At 38.9% G+C, this 16052-nt stretch overlaps 1 protein-coding gene across 15 annotated transcripts in view; it reads right to left on the bottom strand.

Annotated features, from left to right (window-relative positions):
- Positions 1-16052, bottom strand: part of ANKRD31 (ankyrin repeat domain 31) — a 66659-nt gene that overhangs the window by 36889 nt on the left and 13718 nt on the right. For all 15 annotated transcript variants that reach the window (XR_010827782.1, XM_048049882.2, XM_048049883.2 and 12 more), the window contains 6 exons: positions 15290-15958; positions 12160-12437; positions 11709-11836; positions 8890-9060; positions 6066-6208; positions 2734-2878 (listed from right to left, as the gene is read on the bottom strand). Coding sequence is in view for 14 of the 15 variants with exons in the window: in XM_048049882.2 (XP_047905839.2) it covers positions 2734-2878; positions 6066-6208; positions 8890-9060; positions 11709-11836; positions 12160-12437; positions 15290-15958 (1534 nt within the window). In the remaining variant the exon portion in view is untranslated. The remainder of the gene's footprint in view (positions 1-2733; positions 2879-6065; positions 6209-8889; positions 9061-11708; positions 11837-12159; positions 12438-15289; positions 15959-16052) is intronic.

The following is a 16052-nucleotide window of genomic DNA, read 5'->3' as shown; positions in this document are numbered from 1 at the left end:
AGACAGAAGGAAATGATTACTGAAAAGGGACCATAATTATTTGCTTTGTACATATAGCATATTGTGTCCAAAATCTTGTGCAACAGTACCTACCACATTCAGCTACCCAGAAAACTTACTAAACCACAGGGTTTTTATTAGAATATAAAACATACCAATATATGAAATACATATCCAAATATTGGAGCCCAATCTTCATTGCAGAAGGGACTTTGTACAAACCAGAAGAGGATGGAGTAAAGTTTGACATTATGCTTCCAGATTTTTCAGATTAGTGATATGAGCAATTCTTTTTGAAACTTAGAGGAGCTACTATGTTTCCCTAACTTATAATAGGCTTCTCTGGTCCCCAAGAGGCTTTCCTGAAGCCAGTGATAGTGGGATACTTAAGTCTTTACCTGCATAGCATACTTTGGCAGGGAAAGGGATGAAGTAGCTAAAGCCAAGCTGTTTGTATAAAAACAAGGAAGGATATTTCCCAGCACCAATTCAATGCCTTGCTGGTGGATTGCTTGAGCATTCCAGCTACTCTCTGTGCTGACAAAATGGCATAAAAGGAGTACAGCAGCTACCAAGTTCTGGCCTTAGATATTAATGTACTTAATCCATATAAGTTTATGTATTCACTTTTTTCCAATGTATTCTTAAAACTAGACTGGCCACGCCACATTGAACGAAAATCTAGCTCATCACCCTTTGTCACCTTCACTGCAACATGAACTCTTGCCCAACTACCCATGATGGAACCAGCCTTAAATTTAACAGGCATTTCACAGCACGGCAACTCTTTCTCTAACAGTTCTGGGGATCTCCCTTACCAGATGTTAACCCTAGCCCTAGGATCACTGCTAGTCCAGTGGTCCCTGCCAGTCTTAGTCCTAAATCAAGCCCAATGGCCCAGCTATTGAATACTGATTAGGCCAAATCCTAATCCAAACCCTAATTTTGAACATAGTTCTATCCCACCAATCTTCGTAAGGCTCAGAATGTCAAGATGATTTTTGGTGGCTGCAGCCTTAAACCGTAGTACAGCAGCCTTAAGCTCCCAAGTACAGCAATCCCTGCCAGCAGCTTTAACTTTTATTTCCCTCATATTTGAAGCCAGTAACTTCTGCCCACTCCCTAGTCCTGCAAAACCACGGGGGAATGGCTCTAAACTAAAAGAGGGGAGATTTAGATCAGAGATTAGGAAGAAATTCTTCACGCAGAGGGTGGTGAGGCGCTGACACAGGTTGCCCAGAGAAGCACTGGATGCCCCATCCCTGGAGGTGTTCAAGACCAGGTTGGATGAGGCCCTGAGCAACCTGACAGTGATCCATGGCAGGGGGGTTGGAACTAGATGATCTTTAAGGTCCCTTCCAACCCAAGCCATTCCATGATTCTTACACCCCTGACTCTAAGTTTATTCTGGGTACTCCTTCCACACTGAAATATGCTGCAGACCAAACAGGTTCATCAGTGTCCAAGAGTCCTAATTCCACCTCTAATCAAGGCTTACCTTGTGGCACTTCTTTATATCTGACCCTGACCAAACAGCCCCTTCTGAATTGTCTTCTCAGCTTACCTCCTAAGACTGTACGAGATCCAGTTCTCACCTTAGCCTGAACATTCTACCAACACCCTGCAAACTCAGCCTTTACTGTAGCTCAGCTACACTAATATTACCCCTAAATTGTAACTTAACCCTAGTTCCTGCCCTAACATGAGCAGTTAAGGCTTGGCCTTAACTAAGGCCTTAACTAAGGCCTTAACTAAGATCTAGGTCTAATCCTAGATCCTCCATTTTTAATCTCATGAACCCTTCTAAATTCAGTCTCTATGCCAGTTTAGAGCCAAATCTTACTCCTAGCCCTAAGCCATAACGCAGTCATATCTCAGCAAGTCCTGCCATGCTCCGTCTTACATTTAGATAGGCAACATTGTTGTACTTCACATCTTCATTTAAAATTTAGAGGTAGCTCCAGCCCAAGAAAAAGCTTAACACCATTGTATTTTATACTTCACCAGCATACAGCAATTGTGCTGGGTAAGGAGTGCTCTCTGCAACATCAGACAGCAAAGTCTGTGGAATTACTAGCTATATTTAAGGAAATATTGTGAAATGGATGTTCTGAATTTCTTCGTTTAATAATGATAATATGTCAGTTCTCTCCACTGTTGTGGTTTAACCCAGACAGCAGCTAAGCACCACACAGCCGTTCGCTCACCCTCCCCTCACCCTCCATGGGATGGAGGAGAGAATTGGAAAAAAATGGCAGCCTGTGGGTTGAGGTAAAGACAGTTTATTAGTACAGAAAATAAAGGAAAATAATAATAATAATGACAATAGTACTACTAATAATAACGTGTACAAACAAGTGATGCACAGTGCAATTGCTCACCACCCGCTGACCGATGCCCAGCCTATCCCCGAGCAGCCGGCCCCCCACCCCAGCTAGCCACCCCTATATATTGTTTAGCATGACGCCAGATGGTATGGAATACCCCTTTGGCCAGTTTGGGTCAGCTGTCCTGGGTCTGTCCCCTCCCAGCTCCTGCTGCACCCCCAGCCTGCCCGCTGCCACGACAGAGCGAGAAGCTGAAAAGTCCTTGGCTTAGCGTAAGCGCTGCTCTGCAACAACTAAAACATCAGTGTGACATCAACATTAGTCTCATCCTAAATCCCAAACACAGCACCCTACCAGCTACTAGGAGGAAAATTAACTCTATCCTAGCTGAAACCAGGACACCCACCTGATACCGAATCTCTTCTGGATTTCACTAGATAGCTTTTAAGCAGTCTCTTCATAGATTGGTCAGAAGCTTCTTCTAATGCACATCTCCCCCACTCATTTTTTAATAAGGGATCAGCTCCATACCAAAGCAATAATGCTGCCACCTAGAAAAACAAGGCTTTTTTTGAGATTGTTTCTCTTCTGGCAATATTTTTCATACTCCTTCCTTATACATGTTTCCCTCTGATACACTTGAGAACATGAGCAACTAAAATCTAAAGCCTACAATAAATAGTCCTTCCCTCTACTAGTTAATATATCCTAAGTATTCTCCTAGATGCATCATTATTCTAAAATCTTACTATTTTTATTTTAAAAAATTGTTTCCAGTGATTAACCTGATGCCATTAAGCCAAGGCCTCCGAAAACATAAGGTAGGATTCAACACTCCATAAGTCCTTAACTGGTGGAAAATAATAAGCAATTTTAGGATATGAGTCAGTTTACCTACTTAAGATATCTAGTTTGGGAGAAAATAAGTTATACTGTGTGTACTTTATTGAGACTCTTGTGCCTGCAAAGGGAATTGACAGCTATTTCAGATGTATAAAGTACATCAGGTCAAAGGAAACCCATTCAAACAGTCTTACTGACATTTCAGCTTCATTACAAAATGCAAAGCCTGATTGTGTTGTTGTTCAAGAAACGATCACTTCGGCAAAATGTTCCATCTAGTTTTAAAGAACACTTTTTTAAAACATGGAAAATTTATGGATGATTTCTTTTCTGTGGCTAATGCTGCAATCTTATTCCAGCACTAGTGTGGTTTTACTTGTACCTTTGCCTTTCTCTCTCTTCCGCATCTATTATCATCTATTATCCCTCACCCGTGCATTTAAAGTCCCTCATTCCTTCTAAGCAGACTGCTACTGACAGAATTGCTAGCAAAGTTTTCTCAATTCATACATTCTTCTAACAACAAAGCAAATAAAAAAGGTATTCAATTCACAGCAAAAACCCTCTTGGGCTTCACAAGTTGTCCAAAATCTATGAACTCTTTCATCCAGGAATGTTGAGAACTTCTTCCTTAATGAGGTCTTGAGCTGCACATCACACTTGTATGCTTTCCTCCTTAATTTTACTATTAGAAAGTCTTAAAGTCTTCCATATGCTTACCATTTTTGTGAAATGAGAAATTAATTTTGCAATATTGCAGGTGGGGAAAGGAATAAGGCAGTCAAAAGCTGTGTTTCCAATCTACAGTAGTAACACAACACAAAAAAAGTAGCTTTTAAAGAAGCACGTACAAATGCCATATTACCAAAGCAGCAAAAATTAAGCCTGCCAGACCACTACAGTGATGCAACTGTACTGAGCCCCGCTGTGCAGTACCATTCCCTGTGAATATACCAGCTCACATAACTCATAACACAGCTTTGTGTTGACTGATGTTGATGCTGTGGTGGTTTTACCCAGCTGGGCAGCCAAACTCCACCACAACCACTCTCTCACTCCCACTCCTCAAAGGGAAAGGAAGATAAAATGGAAAAGGCTAAAGGATTGAGATAAGGACAGGGAGATCGCTCACCAATTACTGTCACAGGCAAAACAGACTCAGCATAGGGAGAATAATATAATTTATTACCTATCACTTGCAGGCCAGAGCAGTGAAAAAAATAAAAGCAAAACACGAACAACTTCCCCCCATCTACCTTTTACCTTCTACCCCCATTTACCTTCTTCTGCCTTCTACCTCCTCCCACAAAGTAACGCAAGGGAATGGGGGCTGCAGTCAGTCCCTGATGCTTCCTCTCCACTGCTCCTTCAGGGTCACCCTTTGCCCCTGCTCCAACACAGGGTCCCTCCCACGGGCTGCAGCGTGGAGATCTGCTCCATGTGGGACCCATGGGCTGCAGGGGGACAGCCTGCTCCACCAGGGGCCTCTCCACAGGCCGCAGGGGAACTGCTGCTGCCTGCCTGGGGCACCTCCTGCCCTCCTGCTGCACTCACCTGGGGGGTTGCAGGGCTGCTTCTCGCTCCTCTCTCTCTCCCAGCTGCTGTGCTGCAGCACGTTTTTTTTTTTTTTTCCTTTCTTCAGTCTGCTCTCCCAGAGACCCAACCAGCATCACTCATGGCTCAGCTCTGGCCAGCGGCACGTCCCTTTTGGAGCCATCTGGAGCTGGCTCTGATCTGACATGCGGCAGCTGCTGGGCTCTGCTCACAGAGGCCACCCCTGCTATCAAAACCTTGCCACGTAAGTCCAATGCAGATGCATCCCAAATGGCCTAGCAGAGACCAGTGTTTTTCCAACACTGTTCAAATTGCTGATCCTCAAATATTACCTGTGCAGACACAGAGTCCTTCATGCCTAGGCATGGACACAGTGGCTTAGGTAATTTCACAGATCTCAGAAATATTTCATGAACCCCCAAGAGTCTGCAATCTCTTGACTGCAGGTAAAAACCAAGCCTGGGGCTTGGTCTCAGAGAAAAATATTATCCAAAAGCCCACTCTTCATCCAGCGGTACTTGGAGAGGAACAGATTAAGTCTTATTTTGATTGGGAAACTGAAAGAGAGCAAATGCTTAGGGACAAAAGTTCCTATATCGTACAAAAGCTCTTTAAAAAAAATCACAGAAATGAATAAATGTTAGGCAGCAGATGTGCACTTCTAGAGAAAGAAGCAGCCAGCAGGTAAAAGCAACATGCAGAACTGCAACAGGAATTTGGGCCACTCTAGGAACGGACACAAGCAGGTGGAGGCAACCACTACCAGACTGAAAGAGGATCTAGAATTCAGACACAGGCTACGAAACCATAGCATTTACCATCATCAGTTACAACTAATTCACACTGAATATTCAGTTGACTTTCTGTTTAAGGCTATGTAAAATACAGCGGCATGTATTCATGACGGTCTACGCTATGTGTTTTTACCCAAAAAATGTCTGTGTATACCTGTAGCTGCACACCATACATGCAAGTTTACTAAAACATGAAAAAAAAAAACCCACACATTAAAACTCCAAAAGAGTGCTCAGGTCATAAAATGATTCTGCAGTGATTATAAGGTATGTGAAATAAGTAGCATTAAACAGCAGGAACCTATTCCTCAGCACTTCAGCCATTGTTCCAAACAGTTATAAAAAACAACTCACTTCTGCTATTGGATAAATCTTGTAAAACGTGCAATGGTTTGAACAGAAATTAGGCAGAAAAGACTTATTCACTCCTGAATTAACACATAATCTGAAAGGACAAACCCACATGTAATAAAACTACGTAACTTTCTGGATTAACAACAATAATTTCTATTCCCAAACCACAATTTACATTAAAGTTGGAATATACCTCATAATGGCCTCCCTTAACTGCATCTTGCAATGGTGTTATTTGTTCACTTCCTCTAGCATTAACATCAGCTCCTGCTTTCAAAAGCTCATTTGCTATCCTATAACGGCCTTGTACACTTGCTTCATGTAGTGCAGTCCAGCCTATGAAAAAAGAAATCCTGACAACTGAAAATTGTATTTCACATTTGTGTAATTTATAAAAAAATAGGTCAGTGTTAGATTTTCTACTTGATAAATATTCCAGGACATACTGACAAGTTGAAAACTGATGCATTTTACAGTAAGTTGTATAAAGAAATATTTATTAAAATATCAAAAGTGTTGCGAGCTCTCAGTCTTTTGTCAAAATCTGCACATACTGAAGAACCACGTGCTGCTATAACAATGTTAGTTTTATATTTTATAGTTCTTTTGAAACTTCTTTTGAGAAAAAAAAAAAAAGAAGAAGAATTATTCCACCTTAGTAATTTCACCATGAAGGCAATGTATAGGCTATTTTAAGAACAAGTTAATTTTCCAGGATGTCCTTTTATTTATATGGCCATGATAAAGAGGGCAGGTGAGAAAGAAGAGATGAAATAAAAACCTGGAGTTATGTATAAAGCCATACCTTAGAAACATATATTTGCAACTTGAAACAGTAAGGCAGCATTTCCAAAAATGTTTTTTAACTCTATCCAAGAATGGTTCAAATTCAAGTTTCTAAAGAAAGCATTACAAAATCCTTAGTGAAGTTCCATATCCATTCCTAGCTGTATGGAATAAGCCATGGTATTAGTTTCATGGCCCATGGAACAATTATACCCCATGAAGGAGGTGTTGAGGAAAAACAAAAGGTAGAACACAAGTCTTTGAACTGGGTTTAGCATACAACTAAAGCTCCTTAAACTTTTATTACATTTTTCTTTGTACAGTGAGAAAAGAGAAAAAGCAGAGGATCTTCCAATTCCTATCTCCCACCTCTCAAACCAGCATTCCTTACAGAAGTCCATTTTGATGGCCAGCCTTACTCTTCAACTATCTTCCATTACTAGAAGGTTGTCTAGCCCTAATTTGCATACTAGAGATAAATTGTTTATTAAGACTGTTCTGCTCTCATTAAGTGAAATGCTCTTAATTGGAAAGGTAAAACTCTTGAGGCTCTCTTCTACACTACCCAACCCAGAATAATGTATACTTGCACAGAATTGTGTTTATTATGTACACAGGATATTGCATTGGGTTGCCCAAAAACTTTGTGTTATTAGGCTTTGTTCCTAAATGCTCAAAACTCAGCTAAGTTCTAACTACATTGCCTAATGTTGACAGTGCTTCAAGGTGAATTTTTCTTTAACAATATAATAGAGCACCTATAGCTCATTAAGAAATTCTAGTAACTCTATATTCTGGAGATAAAGCTTGAAATCTGTTAAGGAAAAGAGAAAGAAGGACACTTAAGTGAAAGTACCTATTTCACCATCATTTAAAAGTATCTTTTATCTGATATATTAATAGTCCCCTGAAAAACTGCACCTGGAATGTGCTTAATAGATAATCATTACAGTTGAGCAACTTGTTTCTCCAGAGACTACAGAGAAGCACAAGCTTCATTGCAAATACTTTTCTGCTCCCTAAACGGACTGTGAACCAAGGCTCAAACTGAGAGCACAGACAGTATCTCCTTCATGCTTTCCATATCCCTCATACTGACATCTGGAAAATAAAAGGGGAACAAAAATCAACCTCAGGTATTCAGTAAAGTTCTGAAGCAGAGTAATGAAGTGGAGCAGGAATGAAAAAGATGAGGTTAAGATATGTATAATTACTGGTGGAGGGTTTTAAAGGAAAAGTCGGGGCACAGAGCCAGAATATAATCATTAGAACAGTGATTTTCCAGAGAGTAAGATGAAAGTGGATTTTAAAATGGCACAGGTCTGGCAATTCCTTTCTGGTTACACCTCCCTCACTGTAAAAGAAAGGCGCAGGGCCAGGTCAGCTTCCCATCTTTTCAAAGAGTTCAGACAAAGCACATTTTGTGCAGTTGTGCTCCTTTCACACCAAAAGACAGATGCCAGAGCCTGGGGGATTAAGAAACCGTGGCCTGGCAAAAGGTGCAAAGGCAGAAAAAGGAAGCAGCAATGAGACCAAAAACTGGAACTACTGTACTTTAGTACACTTGCTCACACAGATTGCAGTTGACAACACTCTATCAACGTTCCTCTGTTGTCAGTTGCTGGCTTTGAAACCCACCAAGAGCTTTCTCATCTAGCTCTAGCAGAAGTTAATGTACAGGTCACTCTGTGAGTTCAAATGCCAGGGTCCTATGCTGTGGAAGTACAAAATCTGCACCTGACTCAATTTATCTGTCAGTATGTTCCAGAAGACAAAATGTCTAGCTTACTTTTGGTCTGTTACATGCCTGCATTATGCAACAGTCTTTAACTGCAGGACAACGTATTTTTGTTCCCACATCACAATTTTGAAATCTCAGCCACTGTACAACATGGACACACTCTAAGAATTAATAAACAATCTGTGAAGCACATTACGTTGATTATTTACTTAAGGGACTGCATTGTGATGAGAACACACAGATCATTGAATTAAGGTTAAGTAAAAATAATTGTAGCTTTTCTAAGTGCTTACTTTTTCAGCAAAATTTTCTAATATACTTTTATATGTATGAACTTTCTCAAGAAGAGTTAACAAGCTAAATCAATAAAAATTCAATAATCTACTGACCAGCCACAAAACTACACTTTCTTTCACTGCACAAACTCATTATATTAGTTATACCTAGACACTTATTTGGAAAATAGTACTCTAATATAATTGTAACTTACCAGCATAATCCTGAGCATTTACATTTGCACCAGATTTTATTATGTTACGTACGAGGTCTATATCTTCTTCAGCAACAGCTCTATGAAGTAAGGTCTCACCAAAAATATTCCTCCTATTTATTCTTGAAAGTGATATGGGGCAACAAGGATTTACAAAATAGGCTTCTAGTCCTGAAAAAAATAATTTAAAATATCTGTTTACAGAAAAATGTATTTCCTCTCTTACCTTGGCTTCAGATTGCATTAGAATTAGTGGATAAACCTTCTGGAGAGAAAAAATGTTCATTTGATCTAGTAGAAATAAATATATCAAAAGGGACATTACCAAGTAAATAACAATCAAACTCAATAAAAGATGCCATAGTGAATTCCATAACAAAACTCCCAACTTAAGTTCAACACACAGGAAAATAACTTTGCAAAAAGGTACTAAGTTTAGGCTTTTTGTTTTTCAATTACATTTTTTCAAAATGCATTGTTTCCCACCAGTTGATAAAACTGGTACTCTAGGCTACACTACCCATTACATGATAAGCAGATTTCAATAGCTAATCAAGCTACTCAATAAATTCTTTCTTCTTAACAGCCATATTCATCAGTAGATTTTGTACTCATTTACACTTTAAAACCTCTGCTTTATAAGCAAGGAGCATTTACACTAGGATAGGGAATGAAATTAGCTCCTTCATATTTCCCTATTACTTCACAACCAGCTCAGCTATTTGTGCAGTGAGGAAAACAGTTGGACCAAAATCCTCATTAGCTATCCATTATCTCTGCTTGGGAGTCAGAATTCTAAATGTAAAAAATACAACAAACCATCATCATTTTTTTTGTTTATTATTTTACAAAGGAAATGCTGTCTCGCATTATGCACCCATTATGCTTTTCAGTTTGGACAAAATGATTTCCAATATATAGATGAGCTGTCCTGCACTTTACCAGCAGCACAATCCCATTACCTCTTCATTGCATGGAGTCTGCTGCCTCTTCTGAAAAACAGGGAAGGAAGAAAGAAAATGGCAGGACAGGAAGATGGCCTGCAGGAAACCACACTCAAATGTCTCAGACCATTAGCTGATCTACTAATGAAAAACCTTGGGTTTTCAGGGAGTGCATGCCATATCCACTGCTCTTCCACAGTCTGTGGCAGATGTGGCCCTAAAACTCCATGTGGGTGGCCCTTTCGCTGGCCCTAAAACTCCAGCTGAGTGTCAGGAATAGAAATTTTAAGCAGGACCTTTAAAGACATTGTTCTCTTAGAGCTGTAACTCACGCAGCCTGATGACTCCACTGTTTTGTGCATTCTGGCATACTGTAAGCCCAAGTCTAAATTGCTCCCAACCTTTTTATGTTCAATGTTCAACTCTGCACAGATTTTTCGAATCCAGTAGGTAGAGACTTACCCAGCACCCTCCTTCAACTGAGCACATGAAAAGTCTTTCTCTTCTACCTATCCAGCCTTGCAAGACCTTAATCATTTAATAGCTTAATCAAAGTTATTTTAAATCAGCCAAGAATTTCAGAAGGGGTTACACTACACAAATATTCATCGAACATAGTGCAATTTTTTTATACTTAACCCAATTTAATTAGGCATTGTTATTTCAAGAGGACCTATTTCCTGCCACTGGTACTCTACCTTCCCTACCACCTTCCTTGTGTCAAACCATGAATAAAACAAGTGATGCTTGTTGACCCAAAATGAAACTTTTTTGGTGCTGTTTTTTCAGTGAACTACCAAGTTAAGATGACTCACAGACTCCTGATAGCTAGGTTTGATGCAAAAGGGGAGTAAACTTGTTAGATGGATTAACATGAAGCTACCTCTATAGGCAGCACAACTCTTTCTGCAGAAATCATGCTAAAAACAACAGCCTGTTTTTTAAGTAGAAACTACTAAGTCATGAAATAGATGAGCAGTTAGTCATCCAACTTTAAATCTCACAAAAATAGTACTTCCACTGGGAATACTGAAACCCTGTAAGAGAGAAGGGTTGTTAATTGCTGGTAGAATTATTCATATTTTATAAGATCTGTAATGTAGCTGTAACAGTTCAAATACTACCAAACTTTTAAATCTGTTTAAACGTTTGTAACTGCACAGATAAAAACAGATTGAGTGGGCTTTAAGAAAAACAAACTTTTAAGACCCCAGTCTTGCAGGCTGGCTCTAGGATAAGCACGTAAATGTGGAAATTCTGTGTTCTCCTACACACTTTCTCTATGAGCAAAAGAATTTCTTTGCATTCACCTTCAAAGGATGAAAAATAGCAATCTTTCTCTCTGACAAAGAATACTGCAAGGAAGAATACTTCAAAGAGTGCTCAGTGTATGTGATAGCGAAGGCCTATAATCCTATATATAAACAGACAGAACAACAACAGCAGGCATTTAAAATAAAATAAACTGCTTTGTATCGGTCAGTTCTTGGGGATGCCATTGTCCTCAGAATAATGTTGCACGCTGAATACTAGATAATAGAATTATGACCAACATTCTCACTCTGTAATAAAACATTTTTCTTCTGCTTTTTAGAATATACAGTAAGTTTCATTCCATGACTAAAAATGCATCCTGGAAAAATTCTGATGATTCCTAATGAGTTTGTGTATACAAGTCAACTGTTAGATTGCTAATACACAGATTTAAACAAGGAAGGGGAATTATTAAGAATTTTAATTATTAAAATAAATGTTTATGTCACCTTTTTAAAAAAATTCATGCCACAATATATTGGAAAGGCTATGAATTATATTTGATTCAGTACAGCTTTTCAAATAAAAAAATAACCTGATAAGTATGAGAGAATATCTTACTCATTTTATCTTTGATTCTTTTGCTTCTCCTTATCTGCTCAGCGTTTCTATCCTCATTTGGAGTTATTTCTTGGTACATGTTGGTTTCTAGATCTTCCTTGTCTTTAGAAGCAGGTTTCAGAATTTTACTGACAAGAGATTTGTTTAGAATCAAAAAAAGTATTTTCTTCTCTGTATTAATTGGTATTTGCGATAGACCTAAGAAGGTTAACATATTTGATTTTAAAATGAAGTTTCCAATAGCATGCTAGGATATATGCTAACTTAGGTAGTACTGAATAAATGGTAAATCAGTAAAGAAACTGACTTCCAGATACTTAAATAGAAGGAAAACCTTTACTTTTGGATCACCTAAAATCACTAATGTGAGGAATGAGCAGTCTGTATGAATTACATTTGTTACATTAATAAAAAGAAGAATTTGAGAATACTGCACGTGACTTTGTCATACCTAAAATCCTTGGTTTTGTTTCTTGTTGTACTGTGATTGTGAGACATACTCTGCTGTGTCTCTTCCAGTGCTTGGTGATGACAGGAAATACTATCTCTACACTTTATTGAGGAGGTCTCTTCTAGCTGCATTGTTCTCCCTGATGCTGTTTTATTGGTTTCTGCACATACAACAGCCTCCACTGAATGCAAACTTCCCTCCTCATTTTGTTTTTCATTAGAGATGGCACTCCAATAATCTGAAATTGCTTCTTTCCCTTTCTGCTGATCACCCGCAGGCTGTGACAAAAAAGGAAGTATTACAAGCAACTGGTAAGCATGCAATTAAAACGAGGGCTGCATAATACAAGAACTCAAAAAACACTGTGTTATACATGATATATGTGCTCACAGATAACAGAGTTTCTTAAGTGAGAAACTGGAATTCTAGATACCGGAGACATTATGTTTTCATAGGAGAGGGACTCCTAAAGTAGTATGCCACACCACGTGGTGGGAGAGCTAGCCATGGGAAGTACGATACTTAGAATCACAACTTAGGTAATAAATCTAGCTTGGCTGTCAGGGAGCAAAAATTATTATTACCCATAAGTTGTTTAGTTGGACATGTGAAACGACTTAGCAGATTCATTTCAGTTTCCTATGGACACAAGCTCCTGTCCCGAAAAAATAATGTGACATTTATGATGTCTTAAGCTAACCCTTCTTATTCCACTCTTGCACAAGCCTGGAATAGTGCACAAGATCTGGAACCATGTTTCACCTGAGGCTCAGTAACTACCAGCTGAGAAGTTGTTTCTGAAGACATACCATCCCTAAGCTACAGCCACCACAGAAGAGAATCACTTCACTTACCTTCAGCCTTCTAAAAACCAGGCATCTAAATGACACTAAACATCCCAGTTCTCCCTACCACAGATGAAAAGCGGCTTTCACAGAGTGATTCATCTCATCCTAAGATGTGCAAAGGGGAACTTAAATTACTGCTCTACACCAGAGGCTTTTCTCTTAACAGTCAGTGAGAAAAATTCCATCCTAGTTATATGTCATCACATGGAAATTCATTTGAGTTACTCGAGTGTATTCACAATTTTAGTCAAGTGAGTATGACATGCTGTTGAGGCATCACTCAAGTTGCTGAAACAGCTTGAGTACTCATTAGCTTATTACACACTTGGCTAATGCTGAAAGCTTCTAGGGCACACCCTCAGCACACATGCATATGAATTCTTTCACAGCAATGTGGGAGAACTTGTTAGTCCTTTCCTGAGACACAAATGGAAGACCCACTGATCTTTTTAGAATTTACATATTCAGCAGAAAGGAGCTGAATTCCATACCTAGATCCAGGCCCCTCAGATCAAGACATGATGCATTGTAACACAGCATTTGGGTGAAAACAACTATTTCAGTTTACAAAATTGAATCAATGAAGTATTTTCTATTGCATTACATCTGCTATGAGAAAAGGGTTTGAGAAAGAGAAGAAAACATTTCAAAGAAAACAAAAGCCACTTGCTTTATAAGGGACCATATATTACAACAAATGAGCTTTCTACCATGCCAATTACATCTACAGGACTGTACAGGCTCGCCTCTTTCGGGTCCTTGTTTCACCACAAGAAGGATCCTCTGAATAAACAAGGATGAGAAAAGACCAAGGAGAACAATATACTGCCAGAAGGCAACAGTTACTAAAACAAATATCCTAGATTTCTTCCTCATTAAATTGCCTGCCTACTTTCTACCTTCAAAAACAGCAGATGGAGACATAAAAAATAATAATAATAAAATTGATTATTATTTGCAAAGAGATTATAGATCCACATCCCCAAAGGACCCTGCTCAACAGCCTTAGCTGTAATATTGAGTAAAACTATATATTTAGCTTCACGGAGCTGTACTACAAATTTCAGAAATCACCACTATGTAAGTTGCTGTGGTTATGAGACAATTAGCTTAGAGACCTTTCAGCACCTTTAAATTAGCATTTTATTACACATTGTTATATTCACTAAATATTACCAACAAAAGATTGAAACAACTGACAGGTTTGGGATGCTTTATGCCATTCTGTGGCAGCTGAGTGGCTATACAAACACCTAAAGTATCTAGTTATACATGGTTTATTTTTGATTTTCAGCTCCAGATTATTCAAAGACAACACAGAGATCCTGATTCCAGATTTACAAGGGATGTCTACTATACTCCAGAGCATAAACCTTTTTCCCCTGTGTGTCCTCTTTCCTTTACTATAACCTAAATAGGAAGACACTATAATATCGCTTTCCCTTCATGTCCCCCTCTACATTTCTGCCTTTGTGTTGTTGAATTCAAATGACCTATTCCAGACCACCTTTACAGGACAAGGCATGCATTGTGGACAGAACAGCACAGGGTTACAGGAAAAAAATGAAAATGAGGATCACATGTTGTATCCACACATACTGGCTTCTTTAGGGGAGGGCAAGAACCCAAAACCATGCCACAAAAACTGCCTTTTTCAGTCAGCCTTTCACAGGCAGAAATAAATAACCTAAATGCAATTCTGAGTATATGTGTAAAAATACCTGAACGCAGGGATTTCCCTTGCTAGTCTTTGGGAAAGACACAGCTATAATTTCTTTTTGTAATACCTGCAAAGTATTTGTACGCTACAGTGGCGGGGGACATGAAAGCAGAAAACAGCATACTATAGTATGGGAAAAGAACAACAACATAGGGTAAGGTAGAAATCTAGAGTTAAAATTGGTTAGTATATGCCGGTGTGTTACAGTGGAATAACCGACGAGTGGTTTGGAACTTTCCTTGGAAACCATGTCAGACAAAGAAGATATGCAGAGGTATCAAGAGTTTTTGAAACTTCCATGCTGACTCTAGATTTCCACATCAGCCACTGACTTTACCAGGTTCTCCGATCCCAGCAAGTTCAGCCAGTTTCATAACATGGATATATCAAAAGAGAAACACACTAAAATAATACTGTAAAACAAAAATAATATATTAAGCATTTAAATTACTGATGCCAGTTTATTCCCTGTTAAGATTGCATCTCCACGTAATTTGACTATTATAGAAAATATTTTCTGATAAACGTGACATTTCAAATACTGATTAAATTTTGTATGTACTTGCTCATTTGTTGTCCTCTGCAAGTTAGATCCTGTTAAGGCTTTTATTTCTTCTTCGTGAATTGTAGGAAGCTGAGGCTCAAACACGTTTGTTATTTGTGTACAGTCATCATCTTGCTGGGGAGTACTGGATTCTGAATTTAACTGCTCTTCCTCAGTGGTATGCTGTCTCTTGCTTGGCACTACAGGACTGTCAGACTGTATTACAGATCCTGACAAGGAATTCAGAGCTGTCACAAGCTCTACTGGAAGGGCATCACTGTTCTCATCTGCTGATATATCACTGGAAAAGACATGACCCTGATAGTCTAATACGTCATGCAGTTGGTTTATCGTTTTAGGACTCTCAGAATCACTGAGAGGTCTCAACAAATCACTGACTTCAAGTTCAGCAGTCTCTATGCTCTGTTCAGTGAGCACTAGTGGTTCTGTGAAAATATTTCCTAGGGTTGCCAATGAAAGATCTGTATCATTATTACAGGATTGTTCTTTTACACTGTTATCTGTGTCAATCACAGTCATGCAGGTTCTCTGGCAATCTTCTAAAACATGTGGAAATAAATCCTGTGGTGTCTGTTGCTTTGGAACTGCTATTATCTTCTCCAGAAAGGCATCTGGATGCTGGCTTGTTACTGGAGAGAGACCTTCATAACTTATTTTCTGTGAAATCTACGCATTAAAAAAAAAGGAAAAAAAAAGAAAAAAAAATTACAAAAGGGAATGGAACAACTCTTTCTAAAAAGCATGTAATCAACATTTACTT

The sequence above is a fragment of the Anser cygnoides genome, chromosome Z, assembly GCF_040182565.1.
Source record: "Anser cygnoides isolate HZ-2024a breed goose chromosome Z, Taihu_goose_T2T_genome, whole genome shotgun sequence".
NCBI lineage: Eukaryota > Metazoa > Chordata > Aves > Anseriformes > Anatidae > Anser > Anser cygnoides.
This window is presented reverse-complemented; position numbering and strand designations above follow the sequence as displayed.